The 24814-nt window shown below is 40.3% G+C and overlaps 1 protein-coding gene across 4 annotated transcripts in view; it reads left to right on the top strand.

Annotated features, from left to right (window-relative positions):
* HLCS (holocarboxylase synthetase) overlaps positions 1–20610 on the top strand; it is a 127675-nt gene extending 107065 nt beyond the window's left edge. For all 4 annotated transcript variants that reach the window (XM_075197234.1, XM_075197235.1, XM_075197233.1 and 1 more), the window contains 5 exons: positions 9253–9320; positions 11003–11163; positions 15577–15691; positions 17362–17575; positions 20085–20610. In XM_075197234.1, the coding sequence (XP_075053335.1) occupies positions 9253–9320; positions 11003–11163; positions 15577–15691; positions 17362–17575; positions 20085–20256 (730 nt within the window). In that variant the 3' untranslated portion in view covers positions 20257–20610. The remainder of the gene's footprint in view (positions 1–9252; positions 9321–11002; positions 11164–15576; positions 15692–17361; positions 17576–20084) is intronic.
* The last annotated feature ends 4204 nt before the right edge of the window (positions 20611–24814 follow it).

Below are 24814 nucleotides of genomic sequence, written 5' to 3'. Positions count from 1 at the left end.
TAAAGAATTGTACTGTGTATTTGTTTAATATTGAAAAATAGGAACATTTTCAGGGATAAAAATTAGCAGAAACAAATCTCTTAAACCTGCGGCGGCCACTTTAGAACTATAGATTGTAAGCTTGCGACAAGGTCCTCACATCTGTCTGTAAGGCTTTCGACCAGTTTATCACTAACGATTTTACGAATGAGTGAAGTTCCAATCAGACTGCTGATACATGCGTACACATTATACACGATTTACCTTCAGATCTGTGTGTTTAGAGAATGACAGCATAGTATTCATTCATTCATTAATTCATTCCTGTCGCACTGATTAACTGCCTTGTTATAGCTATCCACATCATTACAAATTTCATTAGCTTCAGTGACTCTTAAAACAAAATATTCGGTCTCGGAACAAACGGACAAATTATTCCATCTACAGCACTCTCTACATTCATTCACCGGGACATGTTCATTGCCGGCATCGGCTGAAAAGACCATGGGCTAGATTTACTAAGCTGCGGGTTTGAAAAAGTGGGGATGTTGCCTATAGCAACCAATCAGATTCTAGCTATCATTTTGTAGAAGGTACTAAGTAAATGATAACTAGAATCTGATTGGTTGCTATAGGCAACATCCCCACTTTTTCAAACCCGCAGCTTAGTAAATCTAGCCCCATGACTGTAAACTCTATGGAGATCATGAGTGTATACACACTGCAGGATCGGAAAGTGATTGGAACGAGATTATTAGTTTTACCGACCAACCAAATGAACCAACGATCGGTGCTTTGGAGCAACTATCGGTCATCGTGTAGGTGTACATACTACTGCTTTATCGGGCCGAATGGTCGGTTTATGGGTGTTTGGCCCGATAATTGGCTGAAAAGCCTGTAATGTGTACCCAGCATATTTCCAAGTCACATTTTATTTCTGTGCTGTTCCAATTGTAAAGCGCTACGGAATATGTTGGCACTATATTAATAAATGTTATTAATAATAATTGTGCTTTACTGACCAACAGACCTCCTACCTATTCTGCATAGAAGATTTGTTTTTTTTCTTTAAATAGCAAGTTAAATACCTTTTATAGGCATACGTCTGGTCAACACTGGTGCACTGTTTTGTGTATATATATATATATATATATATATATATATATATATATATATATATATATGAGAGAGAGATAAATAGATATATATAATGTATATCGGTTCCATGCAACTGAGATTAAACCTAATAGCTGTGTAAGAACCTATTGCCTTTTAATGTCCGCAGCTCACGTCTACACACTGAAGAGGTCGCGGCCCCTTTTATCTGAACTATTATCTATAGCTGGAACCTTCCGTCCTCTCGGAGCTGAGAAGTTGGCAGATTAAGTTGCCGTTTCGGGCTCGGCTAGTTATTAAGGTTCCGATAGGTCTCTTTAGTCAGTCTTCCCTCGGTTTATAGATATTTTCTCACGCAGCTCAGATTCAATGTAACACTGGTTCACTGATACCTGTTTTTTCTTTTACATTTACCCTCTAATTTTCTGACAAGCATCCATAGGCCGATCTGCATGTAGAGCCTCGGTTTACTGTGATACAGACTGTACAAGGAGTTTATTGTAGCCCCAGAGAACTGCTGTAATGCCTCTAGAGTTATCTCGCATAGCAGGAATAAATCTGTCTGCCTCCATTTGTCTCACTTCTCTAGTATTTCTTACCTCCTTACCGAGTTTCTTCTTGGCCTAGAAGAACTTCCAGTCAGCTCATTAATATGGTTCAGCAATCGCTGCCAAACATCTAGAAGCATCAAATACGTCCCAACAAAGCTTTTTTTTCTAAATCCATGTTCTAGCGAATGATGACTGTAAATAATACAACCTTTATTCCTGTTTAAGGTTAGCCACGCGCTGGCGCTGGACTTGAAGACCTTGCCTGAAGAGCTTACGGTCTAGACCTAGTAGTTAAAGAGATGTGGCTTGTGCCCTTGGGGCCTGATTCAAGCCGCAAGCCGTGACTTGCGAATGAAAATGTTGCATGCAGGTGTATGTGTGTGTGCGCTGTGTTAGAGTGGAAGATGCACCCAGTTCTGAATTTGAAACCAATGTGTCCGCTTGATAACAGACGCACCCGAACTTGCGAATATGTACAAAAATCTTTTCATTTGAAAGTTGCTGTAAAGCATCATTTAAACTTCCAACAGCCTAATACAGCATTAATAAAATCCCTACAAGCGTACAAAGAAAAAAGATTTTTGTATCTTTGCTACAACACATTCAGCACGGTGGCTCAGTGGTTAGCACATCTGCCTCACAGCACTGGTGTCATTGGTTCGATTCCCGACCATGGCCTTATCTGTGAGGAGTTTGTATGTTCTCCCCGTGTCTGCGTGGGTTTCCTCCGGGTGCTCCGGTTTCCTCCCACATTCCAAAAACATACTGGTAGGTTAATTGGCTGCTATCAAATTGACCCTAGTATCTCTCTCTCTGTCTGTGTGTATGTTACGGGATTTAGACTGTAAGCTCCAAAGGGGCAGGGACTGATGTGAGTGAGTTCTGTGTACAGCGCTGTGGAATCAGTGGTGCTATATAAATAGCTGCTGATGATGATTCAGCAAATTTAATCTATGGACGAGCAACTACTAAAGTCTCGATGAGCGAATCATTCGCAAATCTCTAATTACAACCGGGTCCTTAATTTGGGTGTTTGTCGTCATCCTAATCTTTCTACGCTACTTAAATCTGCCTCTCGCCACCCGCAAATAAATGCACATTTTCAGTCGTATCTGCCACTGCGTCCAGTCTGATTCCGTACGCGATCGCTTGAACGTTCTCTTACCGCACATGAGAACTTTCCTGTCGCGCCTCTTGGGGCATAGGGAGTCGGAAGTGGCACAAAGTCTCAGATCTGAATAGCAGCAGCTGCATATATTCATTTCTGAGCTAACATACACTATGCAGACCGGTGTACATTACTCTGAATCAGGCTCCTTGTGCTGAGAAGGGCAGGAGTAAGAATGTAGGAATGACCTAACCTTAAAGATTAGTGTTCATGTTTCTGAATGGGTATAGAATGTGGGAGAAGAATAGGCTGAAAGCTTAGACTAGAGACAATACAAGAAAGATTATATTCTGACTGTCACCCACCACACGGAAGCAGGCGACTGCCAGACAGAAATGCAGGTTTGTATGGCTAATTTGGTAGCTTTTAACCAAATTTTTTAGACTATTGTTTGGACCTGGAATTGATCATTCTGAGTGATCAAAATGCAATCTGATCAGATCTAATTGGGCGAAACATGAAATCATTTAGCCTGGGTACACACTACAGAAAAGTTCTCCCGAAGCGATGTCATTAATAATTATACCAATGAGTGAAAGTCCCGATCAGCGTGACTATTCACGTGTACACACTAAACACATTGTACACGATTTACCTTCAGATCTGTGCTCTTCATCTGTCATAACCATCTGCTGAAAAGATGGTGACTCTGCACACTCCATAGAGATCTATGGACACTGCCGGTCCTGAGTGCTTACACTCTGCAGGGTTGGAACTATGTTGTTCCATCGTTGAACGAAATTTTTAGTCTGTTTCAAAATCAATCGCGTCATTTTGGCCCCACCCCGGCGACAAAAACGTCATTTTGAGGCGGGGGGTGGGGCCAAAATGATACAAATCACATCATTTTGACCATCAAATTACAGTATGCGGGATACTTGCCTGCTCTCCCGGGAGTCCGGGAGACCTACCCGAATTTCGGGAGTCTCCCGGACGTTCCAGGAGATTTGGCAAGTATGATATATAGTATAGTTTGTGTGTAAATATGAGTGGCAAAGTTGCCTTATTAGCTCATAAATTATGCATAAATTATTAATTACATTATTTATTTTTTTAAACCTTGATTTAAATGGACCTCTCCCTGTGTACAAGTATTATGTAAGTATTCCTTTAATTACTAAACCCGTCCCAAAATTAAAAGTTGTGTTGCTAATTCGGGTTCTCTGTTTCTGTAATAAACGTTTCCCACTTTCCTCCTTAAGGACCTTTTATTGTGCATAGAGCTATTACCGTCAGCCTCCGCATGTGTAGGCTATTCATCATGTAGTCTAATGTTAATGTTATTAAAGTCTAATTAGATCTCTCGGGGAAAGAAATCACTTTGAAACCTATTTCTCATTAAATATTGTGCCGTTGTGTAGAGGAGTCATGTGTGTTCCTTTAACATAATTCCTCAAACATCCACAATTATGGCTTGATTATCTTTTATGTTTATACTAAAATATTATCCACGCGCCCATCTTTTTGCTTCTTTTTTTTCTCTCTTTTATCGCAAGCTTGTTGTTGTAATTTTACAACGCTGGTTAGTGCTACAGAGCTCCTACGTCTGTTGCATTCTTGGCAAATGAAATATACACACTTGTTAAATTTAAAGGATGTAATCATTGAGCGTATATAATTTGTTAATGTTTGTTTATTTTTTATTACACTCCCTTAAGATTTCCATCTCCTGTTTCTCCTAAAGTTTATACTACAATAAACACCAATTTCTGTTCATAGTAGATGTGTAAAAACTGATCCCTGTTTTTGGCTCCATGTATTTGGGGCTTGTTGTAAGCGGATTTTAGAGGCTGGTCGAGCTTAAATTATTTAATTTTATCTATAACACAGAAGCAACTTGTGGCTTTTTTTTTTTTATAGTCAATGACCGGCATGGAGACTGTGCTGGGAGTTGTAGTTCTACAACTGGCGAGTTGGCATACTGTACGGTTCAGGGGCCTGTGCAATGATCTTTGGGGAAAATATGGCCCATAGCCCCCTAATCTGCCCCCCAATAACACCAACGACACCCATCATACTTCATTCACAAATTTGTCAACTGTGCTGTCTTCTGACATTACTTGGGAGCTCTCCAAAATGTGTTCCTTGTTGCTGGTCTTCTACCTTATGCCAGTCTCCCCCTTATCTCCCGACTGCCTCCTCCGCCTCGGGTCCCCCAGCCTCCCTGGCTCGGAAGCTGTTGCTTCTGCTGCTGTCAATATACTGTTGAGATTTATATATCATTTTTCTTCATACAGACTTTACTCTCCGAGGATTGGAGACCAAGGTAATGGGTTGAGTACATTTTTACTTGTCCGTGCACCCTCCATTGCTGTTCCCGCTAAGCAAGTTTATGGGCTACTGAGCGATCATTTCAGTTTAGAAAGCGCCACATAATGTAGCCTATGTCACACGGATGAGAGAGTGCCAATTCGTCCACCCCCTGTTAATATTTTTCATCTAAAACACTGTCCATTTCGTCATCATGTAAGTTTTATATGACTCCTAGAAGTAAGATTTGGGCTGCATGTATCTGATTTTTATTTAGTTTTCTTCGTTAGTTTACCTGAGCTGGGTGATGCTGTTTCAGTATTATTTGTAAGCAAAAGAAGGGACTTTGAAATAAGCGAAAAAGTCCTGGTTTTCATGTTCAAAGTGTTGTGAGTTTCAATTTAGTTTGTTAGACTGTGGCAGCCAACAGAAATTAAGAAGCTGTGGATTTAGCACATAGGGGCCTATGTATGGAAGGGAAAAACTGGCAAAAACACCCATTCTGTTAAACTACCTATCTAATCTATTTTAGCCCTCGGACAGAAATGGTTATCACAGGATTTCGCCGAGTGGCACGTATACCTCTACTCTGGCCTGCCGAAGTGTCATTGAACTGCGCTGCTAATATTTTAAAAAATAGACCCAATAATGCTGTATCATCATCATCATCACCGTTTATTTATATAGCACCACTAATTCCGCATCGCTGTACAGAGAACTCACTCACATCAGTCCCTGCCCCATTGGAGCTTACAGTCTATATTCTCTAACATACACACAGACAGACAAACACACAGACTAGGGTCAATTTGGTAGCAGCCAATTAACCTACTAGTATGAGTGTGGGAGGAAACCGGAGCACCCGGAGGAAACCCACGCAAACACAGGGAGAACATACAAACTCCTTAGAGATAAGAACATGGTCGGGAATTGAACTCATGACCCCAGTGCTGCAAGGCAGAAGTGCTAACCACTAAGCCACCGTGCTGCCCACTTAGTCTATCACACATTAGTCTACACACACACACACACTTACCTTTCCTGTATGTCATAGATTTTGTGATCCCGTATGTCTAGTATGTGCCAGTGTTACTTGTCTAAAGCAGAGAACTGTGCTGTAACTTGTATAAACCTAGATAGAGACAGAGAGCAGCAAGGTAGAGATGCTTATGGTGCAACCGGGAGATGACTGTGTTCTTGGTCTGTGCCAGCTACTCATTCATTCAGTCAAAACCAGTGAACCTGACACCACAGGGAACATGTGGATTTTTGTAATAATACAGTATGATCTAAACCTGGCATGCTGGAATACAGCTGAGATCCGCCACACCCATTCACTAGGCAGAGGGACAGATTACCCAGGATGCTAACGTTTCTCCTTCCAAGTCTTGCTGACTTGCGATCTGCTGTCACTCCTCAGCCTTGTACCCGGCCACAACATCACATATTTAGTAATCCTTCTCCCAAAAAAACAGATATTATTTATTTTTTAGTATACTTTAGTATACCATGTATACTATTTTAATGTAAAACATGTTTGTGAAGCTCTGGAAGGTCTTTTTCTGAAAGTTAGAAACGGGAGACTAGGATGGAGCACTGAAAAGTAATTGTAAGACTGGTCATGTAATCACACATTGATGATGTAGTCTTCATTATGTTTTGAGCTCGGAGTCGGAATCGTCAGGTTTGAAAAACTCAAAGTGGGGTATTCAATTGTTAGCGAAGGTTTTTTTCCCCGCCGTGTTAAAAAAAAAAAAAAAAAATCTCCCGCGGGTTTTTGACGGCAATAGCGACCGTTTGAGTTAGTGCAGCGGGAAAACTCGTGCAATTCAATTGAAAAAGAGGTATCGCTGCCCCCGCGCGTTAAACATTGTGTGGTGCGATATTTTAGGGGAGTGAAGGGGAGTTTTAACACCGTCATGTATAACAAACAAAAAAAGGTTTACCATACACTTCCATACATTAGATTGCATTACACATTGATAATATCTACATTACAGTACTTTCTCTAGCATATTTTTTTACTGATCAATCATCTATACCATGTCAAAACACATTACTACATTCATATTTGTACCAAAAACATACATAAAAATAATTAATTAGTGATTTTATTTTTTTATGTTTTTTTATTTAAATATATTTTCACAAGAAAATCAACTTACACAAGTTAGGCATTAGTGATAAACATAGGTTTAACTTTTTTTCAACATTTTTACATGATTTCACATACTTTTGTGAAGTTTTTTATTTTTATCATACCCCAAAGAGGTGCGAGATAAAACAGCATATTTTCCTGTTTTACCCGCCGCATTAAAAAACAATTGAATAGCTTTTAACGCGACTGCCTCTTGTACACCCTATACTTTCAATAGACCTTCTACTGGAGCGTGAGAGGAACGTTTCATGAAAAAAAATGTAGCGTTAAAAATGGAGTTGAATTGCGGGTAAAGTTAACCCGCTCGAAAAATGATAAAAAAAAAACAGCGTTAAAATGACTTAACACGCTAAAAAAAACAACAACTCGCTGATAATTGAATACCCCCAAACACTGGACAACTGCAGATCTAATGTATTTATCGGTTAGCCAACCGCTATGCAGTGTGTAAACTTCTAGCAATAAGGTAATATCTTATACTAGTAGAATATGTGTTATAAGAAGTCAACTCTCTTATTTTATTGATGTATTGCTATGATTTGCAAATGATTGTTATTAACCTGTCTGTTGCTTTCTGTTGCAAAAAAATAAGTGTGAATTAAAGCTGTTTCTTACCTATTTATTTGATAGCTGGGAGATCAGCTGACATGTACAAGTCCTGTTTGAAAAAGTAACAGTCTGAGCTATTCACATCTCCTGTTATCCAGTTCTCTACAATAGATCTTGACAGACTAAGACCATTAGTTTTGTTACACTATTCACCCAATTTTAATTGTAATAGAGATTTGGCCAAATAGACTGCAGCTATAATTGCAGCTACTGGTGCGTCTACCAAGTATTAAATAGAACCTTTACAGTTGTTGTTTTTTTATTTGACATTAGAGTGTTTTGTATCGATCAGTAATAAGAATTCCTGAATAAATCCTCTCTAATGTCATGATGTAAGACAAAAATGTGAAAAAACTTTTTGCAGCCACTGTATTATATGGAATGGTTTTTAGTAGTTCAGTAATATTTTTTGGGATCTCATACAAAGATAAATGAGAAGGGTGGATGTGCAGGGTAATTCCCTACCAAATTTTACTTCTAACATAGAGACTTTTTTTTTATTCTAAACACACGAAGTTGTGTAAATCAATTGAATGCATTTAGAATGGATCTATTTTTTAATATTCAGTGTATTAATTACCCTTATAAGTCATGCCTTATACCTTTTTAACTCCTTTTCCATAAATAATTTGCCATACACAGTAGCTTGAACAAGACATTTATGCATTAAGTAACTAAATGTAGGGGGGGATTCAATTAGCCGCAAGGTTTATCCGGAATGTCCGCTCCAGAGAGGTACTAGGAAAACTGAGAGGAGATTTTTTCCCGTTATTGCCGGCAATGTGCATGGCGTAGTGTCTGAACGCCACATCGCAGCAATAAAAATGAAAATTGTCAATGCAAATTATAGTCTTATTTTGTTTTGTTTTTATAGTATTTTGCAGCTTTTTTTTCCATCCCCTAAACTTATACACTGGTAGTTGTTCCCCTACAGGTTGTTTGTCCGATACAGTTGACCATCATACTGACATTGCCAGGATCTGACACACTGGTAGAAATGCTTGCTGGCTCCTGATTGGATGGCCATCGTACTCATCCAATCAGGAGCTGGCATTCATATCAGCCAGTTTGTCGGATCGGATGTGTCTCTACTGCACTCTTCAGCAGAAGTCTCCGGTACATTGGCATCACCAAAACAACAGACATCCTAGGTGAGGGACCCCCACCGACATAAGTCTGTAAGAAGGGAGCGGTTCATTGAAATTAACAATAAAATAATTGTGTCCATCCATTGCTTTCTTCCTATTACAGCAGCATTTGCTCCCTGCCAGCAGTGTAAGGGTGCGCCGTGTTTGGTCAGCCTCTTCAGCGATAAAATTATTCTTGCAAAGTGATGCTGATTGCTCATTTCACACGTAATTACTTTTTATTTGTCTCTGCTTCCTGTTCTAACTGACCAGTTATTTTCCCATCACTTTCAGGCTGATGTTTCACGAACCCGAGGAAATGGGGTTAATCGCTATAGCGACTCGTCAGACTCAAGGCAAAGGTCAGGAGACTTTTTTTTTACTTTTTCAATTAAGAAAACATGCTTTTGTAAGTTACTGTTTGGAAACTCAACCAATAATTTGTTGGTTTTTTTTTTGTCCTGCGCCCATATAATATAAGCTTTTATTTTGTATTCTGTGTCATTCTATCACAGGGGAAATCAGATGTTGAGAAAGTTCACACACACAATTTGTCTCTAAGATATTATCTGTCATTTCACAGTGTGTCCGGTGAGAAGTAGCTTTACCCCATTTAACACAACACAAAGTTTGTTTGAAAAAGTTTGTTGCTTTCCAGTGATTACTTTGTAGATGAAAAAAAATAAGGGAAATTCAAAAGTTTATGGCGTATGCTGGAAGATCATCTTTAAACATTAAATAATATGTGGCCAAAAGAAATATGGGAACTGCTCTCCTCTGTGTTTCAGCATAAAGTGCAGCTCAGAGCGCAGTGCGGCAGTTTGGACGCAAAACGCAAAGTAACGGCGTGCAAATACACTCTAAGGGGCGGTTCCATCTTCAAATGCGTGACATCTCCGTATCATATCTTGCGTGGAATAGCCGTATAAATGCATCGGACGGTACTTACGTCAGTGAACACATTCACATGCAATTCACGTCTGCGCGCAAATGACACTTCTGTCTGCCTACTTCTTGAAGGGCGAAACAGGGGTGGGAAGGGGCAGACTAACGACGGCTATGTACAGTAAGGGTGGGCCGAGGCCGAGAGTACTCACACGCGGCCAATTCAAGCTCTGGGCTTATCTCAGGTACGTGTGCTTATTAGCCGTATCACCCGTGTTTACAAGTAAGAGAAATTATAAAAATGCATTAAGAACTTTTGATTTTATGTATTTAATGTAAAAATTAAGTTATTTTAAACATATATTTTTATAAATGATTATAGTATTAAAAGTTGTACATTTATTTCTTGTAATTCTTTTTTGGCATGTGTTCTCATGGGACTTTTTATATTGTACTATTGTACATATGGATGTTCTGTCTGTCTACGCCACAGAACGTATAGCCAGCGAGTATTCATACCCAGATTCAAATGGAAACGTTTCTTGAGATCTTCTTGTATCATCATCATCATCATCACCATTTATTTATATAGCACCACTATTTCCGCAGCGCTGTACAGAGAACTCACTCACATCAGTCCCTGTCCCATTGGGGCTTACAGTCTACATTCCCTAACACACACACAGACATAGAGACCAAGGTGAATTTGTTAGCAGCCAATTAACCTACCAGTATGTTTTTGGAGTGTGGGAGGAAACCAGAGCACCCAGAGGAAAACCACGCAACACGGGGAGAACATACAAACTCCACACAGATAAGGCCATGGTCGGGAATCGAACTCATGATCCCAGTGCTGAGAGGCAGAAGTGCTAACCACTTACCCACCATGATGCCCGTGATGCCTTGTATTTGGGCGTACATGCGTGAAAATTACGTACTTTTTGTTTTTTAAAGCCAAGTTGCGTTCGAAGATGAATCGGTCCCTAAATCAGGATCTATGTGCACTGAAGCATCGTTTTATCCATCTCTCCCCGTTATCCAATCACAACCCTTGTGTGCGTAGCCTTAGTTATCCCACATTGTGTACTGTACACTACTAAATGTTACGTCTAATACAATTATTTCTGTACATGTAAGTTAGATACCTTTTTCTGTGCAGGTCGTGGTGGGAATGTCTGGCTCAGCCCTAAAGGATGTGCCTTGATGACGTTACTGGTGTCTATCCCTCTGTCATCACAGCTGGGACAGCGGATCGCCTTCGTTCAACACCTCATGTCCTTGGCGGTGGTGGAGGCCGTAAGATCCATGCCTGGATACGAGGTACACAGGTTATTATTGCGCACCACAATGTTTATTTACTTATATGTCTCCTCATCTATGTTGTTGCATAAAAATAAGGGATCAGCATTCAAGAAACCGTTTATTTACCGCAACGTCATGTGTCACGATTGCCACGACTTTGTAGTTACAGGGAAAGTCCAGCGGAGGTTTGTTCATGTTGTAGGAGAAGAATTTCTGGTGTTAGAAACATGCCGACTAACATTTCTCATAAAGCTTTGTGACAAAATTGGCCACACCCAAGCCCGCCCATCATATATTAAGCCACTCCCCCAGTTTTCCCCCTTTTAGTGTAGTGGAAAATTGACACTGATTCCGGAATCTTTTGGAATGTCTCCAACACTGACCGCAAACCTGTCACTCCAATTTAACGCTACTCTGATATCTATCACTCAGTAAGTACCATCTATGTTAAAGCAAAAACTGTTGTAATCACTTTTTCACCCTCTACCCAGAGTAAAGGGCATGATATAGAGTTAAATTGTTCAATGTCAAACCAGTGAATTGTTAAGTGTAGTTAAATGCAAAAAAGGAAAATACTCATATTAGTAATGTAAGAAGGATTATATCATGCTTAGGACAGTTAGAAGATTCGATCTTTGCTGGCTGCAAGGTGACACCATGATCTCTATCAACATGGGCAGTGCCGAGCAGTATTTACATACAGAGAAGAAAAGGAAATGACAGAGACTGGTCCTCTCTGATTGTCTTACTTGAAAACTAGTAAACCGTGTTTATTATAAACATATTGCTGTTAATCATCAATCAGAAGTTTACAGCAATATAGCCCACGGAATGCCGGTTGCTTCATCCGGTGGAGTAGACGACCAACTCTCATTGGGCACTTCTCTTTCCCCGTCAGGTGCTTTGGTAGTGCCGACTCTGCCCATTGCCAGTGCGTACAGGGGGCAGCCATTGTTGCGAAATGATCAATAGTCATGAGAATACAACTTATCATTTCACGACAAACCAGTGACGGTAGTAACCTGTGAGATCCATGACTAGATTTGAGGTATAACTTATAAAGTGCCTCAGGGATGTCACCATTTCCCGAATCGATAAGCTGCTTTTGATAAATATTGGTTCAGCCGCAAAATGGCCGCCTCTAGTGTGCTCTGGGGACAAGAACACCTGAACACAACCAACTGCTCAATGATTTTAATTAAGGAATATTAAAGCATTCTATCCTTTTTGTAAATTTGCTATTTTATGACTAAACTCATTTAGCATGATTGAATATCCTGAATAAAATGTAGGCATTTTAACAAGTTTTCTATAACGGAAATAGATTTGGCCTCTTAACGAGCTACATTTATATGACCCTTTTAATTGTGTCTTGGTAAAAGTGAGAGTTCGCTGGCCTCACTGTGGAATACTTGACATTATTTTATTAACAGAGGGTAACAACATTTATTGAAACAGTCAGTCGCCTTCAGCACCTCGTAGCTCATTCTGAGCTGCCGTTACCGTGTCTCACTGCTAACTGTAAACCTTCTCTATACAACACAGCATATGTTTCTCATATTCCCTAATTCCAATGACTTCCTCACATTTACACTACATCTTTTTATATACTCCACGTCTCTCCTTGCTGCTCCCATCCTGCTGACGTTCATGCCTTACGTCCATTTATCAGCCCTGTGAGCGCTGCCTAGATTAGAGGTCTCTACGTGGGTAGAAAGTGTCGGGGGCCAGTCATGGCTGGTTTCTCCAACATCAGTCTGTTCTCAATCCGTTACCTTTACGCACAAGTTCTGTAATCCGGCTCTTCAGTCACTACCTCGTGTCCAAACCTCAAACATTTTTCCCTTAAATCTTTCTAAGCCTTGCAGGGCACATATCTACGTCTCGCCCGTAGGGAGCTCTCTCTGAAATATTCGCAGCCCAGCCACTAAATGTAAGCAGATGGAAGTGCTTTCAAGAATGCCACAGTCCTCGGCTTGTAGAGAATTGGCAGAGAGAACACAGATTGATTTCACCTTTACGATACGTGTGGGGGGGATGACATTACAGGGGTCTCTAAATGATGCTCTAGCCTGACGAGATAGATAAAGTATTTGCTGGGAGTCTATAGGTAATTGTTCGTGGAGACAGGTGTATTAGCCACTGCGTTGCTGCACTATAATTACAATAAAGTTAATATTCAGTGCAGTAGTGAATTGTACAAAGATGTTAGATGTAAGAACTTGGTTTCATGTCTCAAACATATATTTTGTTGTCACTTATGTTGGTTTTAATTTTTTCCAGCTCTGAAAAGTTACAAGTTGATCTATCTCAGGGTCCATCATGGGGCATTGTTAGGGCTTGTTTTTCACAAGCATGCGCTGCCCAAGTAAAAACTGGCACATGTTGACCATTATCTTACCCTGACCTTATCTGACCAATTTCGTGGGTTGTGCCTCACCGCCTAGCCTGTTTTTTGTGCCCTGTAGTGTCATGATCCTCTCATTTTCACCTGTTGACAACTGTATATGCTTGTACCTATCGTTCTGTAAAACATATCCCACATTCTGTAGTCTGGTTCCCTACTTTCCTACAATAAACAGCTCCAAGTTGTGCACATACTGATAAGATTGACGGGTCTGTGGGCTGCAAGTGGTGAAGGGCATACTAGCCTGGTCACTTAGAGCTATTGATAAGAAGTGGACGCAGATGTGACTGTCTAGCTGTGCAACGCTCTGATTGGCTACAGGTTGGTCTAGCTCTGTGAACATTCTAATTCTCTCATTGGTTTCAGGCTGGCCTTACCCAAGTGTTATTCTTGTCCACTGATTGGCTGCAGATTGGGCTAGCCACACCTATCTCAAAGTAACTTACGCAGGGCTATTTCTGAGAAAAATACAGGGCACTCGCAACCCCCAGTGAAATCTGCTAAAACAGGATTTAGTGGCATAACTTTATTTTAATGCACATATAATATTTGAGAGTAAGGGCCTGCCATCCTGGAGGTGCTGTCATGAGGACAGGCAGGCGCGTCAGTCTTATTAAGATACTGCAAAGATGTGACGAGAAGCCTTGTGGTGTGATGAGACTGCAGAGCTGAATGCTAATCAGTATGTAAGGTACATGTGAAACACTGCACACCAGCCTGCTCACCACATCCCCACCGTGATGTATGGCGGTAGTAGCATCATGATATATCAGGTTATGGGGAGATGAATTGTGCACGTTGCAGACAGATACTGGCTGGGAACCTGCTCCCCTCTGCCAGAAATACTGAACAGGACAGTGATCCAAAGCTCATTGCAGAGCAGCTGTGGAGGGACTTGCTATGAAAATACAGTATATGTCCTTGAGTGGCCCAGCAAGACTACTGTCTGTAATGTCTGCCAGAGGTGCTTCAACAAAGTATTGACCAAGGGGGGTGAATGCATATAAGAGGTGGGGGCTGAATACACCATTTGTCCGTTACATGACTACTTGCTGTTAGTCCGTTACTCAGATATTGTATATCCGGTATGGAGCAGTTCTCATGTCTGAAACCAAATTTATGGAAAGTGGGAATAGAATCATTTAAACGCCAACTCAAAATAAACAATTCGCTATTGTTTGATGTTATAAATGGAAGTACTGTTTAAGATGATAACATTCGTTATAGCATTGTTACAAGGCTAGAAGCCTCAATAAGGAATGCTCAGTTTTGAAGCTACCTGCCCCTGCGGGTAGTGTCACACTTAGTTTTACAAAGTTTTGTTTTATTCAGCCAGAGAATGCGGCATTCTGAAGCCAGAGGAGTGAAACGTGGAATTGTTATTGATCATTTAACACAGCACCACCATATTACACAGTGATTTACAGAGAAAAGCTCATCATTCACGACAGGCCCAATCCCCGATGGAGCTTACAATCTATATTCCCTACCACACACGCTCATTAGGGTCCACTTTTGTTAGCTGCCGATAAACCTTCCAGTATGATTTTGGAGTGTGGGAGGAAACCGGAGCACCAGGAGGAAACCCAGGCAAACACGGGGAGAACATACAAGCTCTACACAGATATTGCCCTGATTGGAATTAACTTCCTACCGCAGTGCTGTGAGGTAGCAATACTAACCACTATGCTACCATTTCCTAGTCACAGCACTGCATATGTGGCAAGGAGACCGTACCCCCATCATTGTCTCCAGAATGCTGCGGTTTACTAGCAGAGTTCTAAGATTCCATAGTGACACTCCCTCCAGTTGAGGTTCTGAACCGATGGTTCTGATGTGCTGACATTACATTTGACAACAAATAAAGGATCTGTTAATAGTAATATGACACTGACTGGGTACTTTTTTTGTTATTGTTTGTTTTAATTATTGCCCACTGAAGTACCTGCTGTGTTATGCTTTTTTTTAAATAATATCTCATAGTTATCTTACTTAGGTATGTTTTATATTATTGTTTCCTACAGGATATCGAATTAAAAGTAAAGTGGCCGAATGATATTTACTACGGCAACCTGATGAAGCTCGGGGGAGTGCTGGTGAACTCCACCCTCATGGGAAATATGTTTCATATTCTGATCGGTATGAAATGCACATTAAGTCACACATTACCTTGTTACCTGTGCCTAGGTACACAGTTAAAGTCCTGGAGGTAAATGTATTAAGCTCCGATTCTAGCAAATCGCTGCTATTTAGTGGCTTTGCCAGCAAAATTTAAAGGCAAAACTTGTCTTTAAGTTGCCGTTTTAAATTTTAAAGTCGCCGAATATCTGCGATTTGCTAGAATGGGAGCTTAATACATTAACCGCCTGGTGTATTTTGTTATTTGATGATTTTCCTTTGCAGTTAAGATTTACAGGTAATGGACCAGAAAATGGAAACACTTTGGTAAATGAGGGACACTAAGCATATTGACAGCACACAGGCATGGCTCATGCGTTATTTAGGCAAATAACACCCCAGTATGGTCAGGGTCATGTATAGAAATGTTGGACCAGGCTGGTTAACTATAATTACGGCCAACATGGCTGCAAGAGGAGACCTCCGTCATCTTGAAAAATGGGTGATTGCTGGGGCAGGAGTGTCCCAGATACTTCAACTTTATAATGTGTCACAATAAATGGATCCTATGGTAATGTCAGTATAAATATCTTAGGGAACAACATCAGCAAAGGGCAACATTGGTGGAATCATGATATCACAATAGAGAAACAACGGTAGATCTAGACATTTCTCCCTGCGGTGCGAGCAGCAGGTCTTATCATCAGCTGTGGCTCTGCACATTGGTGGGTTCTGCGGTGTAAAGAGAACATACAGGGGACTACTGAGCAGTGGAGGAATGTGATATTTCATGCTCTGTTACCATGTTGGAGACACATGTGCACGAGTGGCACCAACCTAAAAAATCCTACAGCCCTGAGTGCTTGTTCCAAAAAGGAAAAAGGTTTTGGTGGTTCCTCAGAACCTTTTTCTGGCATGGTTCTTAGAAGTCATTTTTTCTAATCCGTGCCAAATGGTACTTCATCCCATGTTGCAGCATTTTTCTCCTGATGAGAGGGGTGCCTTCTAGAAATGACTATGCCCCTATCTGCAAAACACGGGTGGTCACCCAGTGGATTGATAAACATGGCACTGATAATGTCCTTATGTCATGACCTTCTCCTTTACCAGATCTGACCCCAAAAGAACCTTTATGGGATATTCTGGAAAAACAATGCTTATCACCACCATCCATCAGATGATTGACCATTTAGTGAAACCTTGGTGCCCCAACCTTCCAGACTGGTAGTCTCCACAAGACAGAGCTTACAGGTGGCATTGGCCTGACGTTGTGGCCTATCGCCCTATTGAGAGACTTTATATTGGTGCTTGGATTTATTTTGTCCATTATCTGTACACTAAGGATTATAAAGTCTCCAAATGGCTAGGAACCAATGGACTGATGAGGTATTTGGTGTCTGATTGCACTTTAAATTTTTCTGTACAGTAATGTTTCATTTTAGCTATGTGACTTTTGTTAGGTGAGACTCTTTGCCCGTGATTTGCTCCTAAGGAAATAAGAGCTCGGTCTGAACCTATCACAAAGTTAACCGTAATGCAGCAAGAAGATCATATTGCAGGAAAGTACCAGGGACTCGCGCTGGCTCCGTTAACCCCACTACCCAGACCAACAGCAGAGCCGCATGTTGTGTACAATAGCTGTATGTTGTGAGACCGTGTGACACATCTTTATTTGCATTTCTTTTTTCTAGGCTGTGGGTTCAACGTCAGTAACAGTAACCCCACAATCTGCATCAACGACCTCATCTCAGAACACAACAAGAGGTATAAAACAAATATTGATCCGCTAAGGGTGGATGTGTTGATGGCTCGGTCGGTGACCGCTCTGGAGAAGCTCATTCACACGTTTCAGACGGAGGGACCCAATGGCGTTCTGCCAACGTATTATAAATACTGGGTACACAGGTGAGTGGTTTTTTCGGCATTGTTCGTGACCCATTTGCTCAGCGCGGTGCAAAAGTTCACTCGTTGACAACAACCTGATAACTTATCGTAGACCTTGCATATTCTTTGGCCTGGGATTAAGCTCTGCTTGTTTTGAATTATAAGTGTGTCATTCATATTTCCAGCATCCATCATGGAGATAAGCACATTGTCCGCCATGGATGGGTAAACAAAGCCTTTTCCTTTAACAGAGTCACATGACACCTTTTAATGTGTATATTAACCTGTAAACATGTCACAGGATCGGGACGGCAAGAAGTTGTTGCTTTTTTTATTTTCCATGCAAAAAAAAAATATGCGTGATTTGTGTGTGGTTCAATGAGCAAGATCAGCGTGCTCAAAATGCGATCATTGTTTTATTGCATGAAACATTGGGGCTGACTCATCTTCGGACGTAGCCTGAACGCACCTTGCGCTTAAAAAACACGCCCGTAACTTGTACGCCCGTATTCAAATCCAAGCGGATCTCAAGATATGTAGACAGACAGAACACAATCCAGGATACGCTCCTACATGTGTGCTTTATAAAGTCCCAACAGAACCCATGGAAAAAAAAAATCTATATAATAAGTTAGCAACTATTAATACTATAATTATTAATGAAAAAATGTGTTTTTTAATAAAATATTTTTTTGTATTTTTTTTTACTTTACATAAATCAGGATATCCTTAATGAATACTGTACATAAAATGCATTTTTATGTTTTTCTTAGTTGCAAACACATGTTCTGTGCGATCTAGTGGCACACATACCTGTAGTCATCACTCTTACTAATAATGTCTTCAACTAGGCTAAGTCCCGTTACCAACTCTCTGTCAGTTCCCTTCTCGCCTCTCACTTCCAGCCTGACTCAAGTTGGGGGGAAAACAATTTATTCTATTACTTTATATAATAACCATTGTAAGTGAAAGTCCTTATATTGGGTCATATATTCGGGTATTTTACAGTAGAGTGCCAAAGCATTTTTTTTTGTGTTTCTTCCCTCAATAAGTTTGGCAGGAGATCACTGGGAGGACATTCATAGATTTTGGGGAAGAGAACACAAATATTGGCAGCGGAACTGTGTGATGAGTTCTGCAAACGGACTGTCAGAAAAGAAGAACCTAGATGGATTAAGACGTGTAACATGAGTATTTTCAAACATTCATATCATAATATTTACATTAGACAAACACAAAGGGAAATATAAAAAAATAAGGTTATTGTCCCTTTAAATTGAATGTTCGCTATATGCACACAGTCACTCTTGTATCTGTGTGCTGAACACCATGTGTAGGATGTGCCTTGTGTCTCTCACACAGCCAGACGCTGGGGATTGTAATGTAAGTGGACAACTGATGTGATTTAGGTGGCACGAGTACCCCAAGATCCAGTGACTCAGAGAGAGAGAATAGTCTATAGATTATAGAGGTAGTTAGAGCACAGAGACCAGAGTTCCTATAACCAGAAGCTCTGAAATTGTCCCAATAAATATTAATGTTACTAACGTATCCACGTTTCCAAACAGTAAGATCTGAAAAAAACTTGAAATATCTGCGCATTAAATAATGAATCTCTTTGCTTTAATTTCGGCTAAGAACTAACTATATTATTTCACCGAATTATTTGGAAACAGCTGTTGGTAAATGATGATAGTCATTAAAAAATAAGCTATATAGTCAGGCATATTAGCGTTAGCTACCACTAACCCTTATATGGCGGGTCTTGCATTAATGACAGGTTCAGACTGTTCTAAAATGTTTTCTAATAATCAGGCAGTGCTTATTCTACAAACGCGGCAGTGCTAGCCCGTCGGGGCTGACTCACTGCGACGGTGTTACCATATCATAGTGAAGTCCAGCTGGTCAGTGCGTTATTTTAGAGAAAAATACAGCGGGTCCTCCATAAGTCTCTTGGCCATTACATCTAAACCGTGTTGCATAAATAGCACATACACACTTATAGCAATGGTCCTTCAGCTACGATCTGGCTACGTCCTGGTGCCCTGTGTGCTGTACAAAGATTTTTCTCCCGAAAGAGCCTGGAATCTCTACGGGAGATGGGGACAGAACTAGCTGGACATATTTAGGAAATCACTCTTTGTTGCTTGTGCTTTTGACCGAATTGTTATTTCAACACTGCTAAGGTTGATGTATGATTGATACTACTTCCAACACCATCACTAAATACTGGTCTGGTTTCACTTGGTCTTATCCTAATTTATTTGTTGGGCTCCGAAAAGCAAAGATTTTAAGGCCTTCAAGTTTGGTGTTCAGCCAGAGCTTTAGTTATTTAATTGGATCCTACCGGCAAGCAATCTCTGGTACCCCACGGCTCATCCTATCCACTGATCACTCCTAATACATAGAACATATCGTAGCCTTCTTGGGTCAAAACGGTGGTATCATTGTTTGAGGGCATAGGACTGTAACTAATGTCAGCTACGGCCTTTCTGTGCTTCCGTGTCACATTTCACTGTATGTTTTGTAGTGGGCAACAGGTTCGACTTGGTGGCGAGGACGGCCCGTGGGCCTGGATCGTGGGCGTAGACGACTCTGGATTCCTCCAAGTTCTTCAAGAAGGAAAAGACGTGGTCACAGTTCATCCTGACGGCAACTCTTTCGACATGATAAGAAACCTAATTATACCAAAGCACTTATAATCCGGATAAAGTACTTCCTCAGAATCCAAATAAACATAGACATTCCCAAAACCAATGGCTTGTGTTGGTCGCTGTTTGAAATATTGCTTTTTTTTAAGACCACACGGAATGTTACAGTTTTTGTTTTGTATTTTCTTCTCGTAGTTGGATGTATCAATCCCAAAACCTTTAATTTTGTACTTAAGAAGTTTTATCATGCCATGTTGCACAATACACACGGCATTGACCCAATTTTAGCATCATGTTATTGTTGTGAGCCCGTCAAGATATTCAATCATGTATTCATTTACAAGTTTATATCTCGGGTTGGGAAAATTGTCTTCCAAATGTCATTAAAGGAAAATATACAACTAATATACCGCTGGTCCTACTTGAATGAGCACTTTTCACCACTTATAGGGGCATATTCAATTGTTAAAAAGTTCTGCTGCGTTAAAACTAGTACAGTTAATACGGTAAAATCTAGCTGGATTTCAGCTCGCGGCTCAGGGAGCTGCGAGCTAAAATCCAGCGAGTAACTTACCGTATTAACTGTTTTTCCGCGCAAGATTACCGTAATAGCTGTAATCGTGCGCGGACCGCAGGGTTTTCGGCGACAATTGAATATGCCCTATAGGGGGGTATTCAATTGTCAGCGTTAATGCTGAAAAACGAGCGCTTCAAAAATATTACCGTTTATACGGTAATATTGCGCATGAAAACCGTTAATACGGTAGTTTACTCGCGGAATTTCACGGCGAGCTGAAATTCCGCGAGTAATTACCGTATTAACGGTAAGATTTTTTGAGCGCTCGTTTGTTAGCGTTAACGCTAACAATTGAATACGCCATATAGAATTATACTGTATTTTCTTATACTTTGACCCTTTCTTATGTTTTTTTTAGAGGATGAGGTTTCATCAATGCCATATGACATTTTTAATTTTCATTTGCGTAGCTGGTAGTAGTGGTTTTACTGTCTGAATTTTTAGGTTTTAGTCCGTTTTACTCCTACAATAGCGGCTTCTGCTATTGCACGGATTCAATTTAACACAAGTGAAATTATGCAGAGAAATGATCTCTGCACGAGTAACAACATATTACTGACCTTTTACAGTGTATACTTGCAGTGGAGGCAGACATTGTCTGGGCTATTTTAGTGGGTATGGATTGTCCCCCAATACTACAGCAGTCACTAGTTCCATATAAATTCATAAGGCACAACGTTGTGACTATTGGTTTAGCCCCAAAAATAACCATTTCCGCTGTGTTGCGATGACAGGTAGACGTTAAGGAAAATCAGATTATGTATGTAAATCATGTACTCTCCGTGTTATTGTTCTGTTGCTACATTTTTTTAGCAGGGGGGTTTCCACACAACGCCGCCAGTGGGCGTGTCAAGCATGCATGGAGGCGTGGTTATAATTATAGACAGTGCTTGGCTGCTCTCCAACTCTTCCTATCCCCATAATATACTTGGGCAATGCTGCGTGCACTACTGTTAGGTGCACGCAGCTCTCCCTTTTCAAGCAGAGCCGTGTGAAGCGGGGGCAGGGTCCAGCCACCTCAATTATACAGTGCCTCATTCTTGGATGGGGTGGTTTCCATGCACTAGGAAACCCCCCCTCGATTTGCCTATGCAAAGCTATATTATTAAGAAGGGAAGGGGTTTAGTAAAAATCTCTTTAGGTCATCATATTCCTATAGTATTTTGCAAATCTATTACACTGTCCAGGTAGACTCATTGTTTTAAATAATACACCTGCGTTTTCTAAGGTGATGGATCGCTTACCTTGACTTTGTAGTACATTTGCAAAGTATTGTATAAATATATTGACTTAAATGCATTTTCCACTCTTCCTAGTAATAGTACTTTGATGGATCCTCTTCCCTTCACTGACAGAATTCAGCAGGTTCCCGTTACAAACATATAGCTAAAGCTTCTCGTTCACCAATGCCATTGTCCCTCTCTCTCCGTTACAGGGGAGATCACAAACAGACACTCTAAGGGCCTGAGTCATTAAGGAGAGCAAAGCATGAAAAAGGAGTAACTTTGCACCTGGGCAAAACCATGTTGCATTGGAGGGGGAGGTACATTTAAAATGTGGGGACAGATTTATAGTTGGGACAGGGCATGTCCTAAATCAGCTTTAAATTTAAGTGTAAAAATAAAGCTATCAAGCATTTGCTACATGAAAATTAGGCAGTATTTTATTTATGCGCTAAATAATCAACTAATTTACACCCCTTGTGTTGTAACATGGTTTGTCCAGGAGCAAACTTACTCCATTATATTTGCTTTGCTCTCCTTAATGACTCTGGCCCTAAATAGTTAGAGCTGCTGTGTAGGATTTCTTCTGCTACCAATGCCAATGGTGCTACATCTAGCTAGAAGTATGCAATCCTTTGCCAATTAGCCTTTGTCTGCCTAGTGCAGGCTAAACATTGAATGCAAATGTCTGTTGGGCTGAATTTTTTGGGGGGGAAGTTAGCACCAAAATGCAGTGATAGAAATTATGAGTTTTTTCCTGCAAAATATGATTTTATTTCTTGCTCTGTAGACTTTATTTGTGTTGCTCAGAGACACAAGGATAAAGTACAGGAATATAGGAGATATATATATATATATATATATATATATATATATATATATATATATATATATATATATATATATATATATATATCGCACCGGGTAGATTGCTTTCCTCCTTACTCATTAATCTTTAAGTCATCTATTTATTATAATATTTTGTTATTGTTAGTGAGACTCAGAGGACAGGTACACCCACTCATTAATCAAATGGTAATAATTGGACAGAGAAAGGAAGGGATGTGCTGATAGGGCACTCGCATTCTAATCAATTAATATATAACGATCTTTATTGATATGTGTTAAAAAAATTATCAAAATAGTTAATAATTAACAAAATATTAAAAATAGAAAATGTGTTTTGAGTGAAGTACATATACAAGAATTGTTTAAAATTGTTAGTAAAACACTACCATCCCGCCCCGCTATTTATATAGATATAATGCACCCCCTCCTAGGTTTGTGTCCTATAATCAGGTATCTGTATATTTTTTAGGCTAAGGCAAACAGGCTAGATCAATCCTAGTCTCACTAATATCTGAGTGGGAACAATCACTGGGTGAGGTGATAGATTAAATAAATATTCACATTGCCTTTAGGAGTTGTGTCTAAGTGCAATCTACTTCCCAGCGTGGTTATGTATAGGCAGTTGATTAATGCCTAGAAATAGCATATATAACCTAGGAAGCTGACCCCGTATTTCTGTGATAATCTATTTTGCACTATATAAATACCCCTGGAGGTCTGCTCTAAGCCAATAGTATATTACCTATTCAGCTATTAGATCTAGGCTGCTAGGCATGACTGTTATAAGATAGTGGCGCGTTGTACCGCCAATGCGCGTTTCGCTAAAAATCTTTTTCAAGACCTTGAAAAAGATATATAAATTGCGGTGCGCCTTGGTAGTGTTTTACTATACGTTTTAACAGTACTTGTATTTGTACTTCACTCAAACCACATTTCCTATTTTTAGTATTTTGCTAATTAACTATTGTGGCAAAGAGGCATATTTGCCACAGGCTGCAGACAGGGTTCAAGGTTCCCTAGGTTCCTCTTTCAGCACACACACACAGGTGTACCACATGGGTGTGATTGGTTTGCTGTGATTTGTTTGTAGTGCTTGGGGTGGAGGATAAAGACACTGTCTGTATGTGTGGGTGGGAACACCGATGCCAGTAAATGGCCGGCTTGCAGACAGTGAAGTAATGTTTAGCCAGGTGTAGTTGGTGGGGATTTTGTGTTCCCTTTTCTGGATGACTGCTGTACCATCACTAGAACTGTTTACCATCCTGACAACTGCTAATAAACAGTTAAGTGGTTCAGCATACCTGTGTCAGATTCATGTGAATGCTGTACTTTCTCACACTATTATGATACATTTTGGCATATCAATAAAGATCATTGTGTATTTAATAGATTGTAAAGTACAGGAATGTCAGACGGTAATAAGAGGGTATGATGAGTTTGGGGAATGGTTAGAGATAAAGCAATACCTAAAATGTAAGGCATATCTCCAGTCTGAAAAATAATTCAGGGGCACAAGAGTCTAATTTAGTAGCATTGGACACGTCTCGGTTGCTTTTGAAAATATGGCATAGATGCTGGATGCGCCAGTGCACTGAAGTGGTGCATAATGCATTTGTGAGGACACAATTTACAGGCTGTTGTGTAGGATTTCCGGAGGCCAGTTATCTGCTTTACTATAACAGGCACACAGATCCAAGGAAATGTATTTGGGATTGTATGTGTTTACAGACGTCTATCCAGAAGGAACGGTTGGGGGGACAGAACCAGTATAGATGACTCATGGAGCCATGGTCGACACAAGGCACCAACAAAGTAATATTTATCCCAATGTTTCACCTCTAAGTCTTTTTGTAGTTTAGTACCATAGAAGCATTTTCTATACTATACTTTTGTTTTATTGTAATGCAAAGAGAGGATTTCCCTACATGTTCCCAATGTTGTTCCCTGACTCATAAGAAAA

Source organism: Mixophyes fleayi, chromosome 2, assembly GCF_038048845.1.
Source record: "Mixophyes fleayi isolate aMixFle1 chromosome 2, aMixFle1.hap1, whole genome shotgun sequence".
NCBI classification, from domain to species: Eukaryota; Metazoa; Chordata; class Amphibia; order Anura; family Limnodynastidae; genus Mixophyes; species Mixophyes fleayi.
This window is presented reverse-complemented; position numbering and strand designations above follow the sequence as displayed.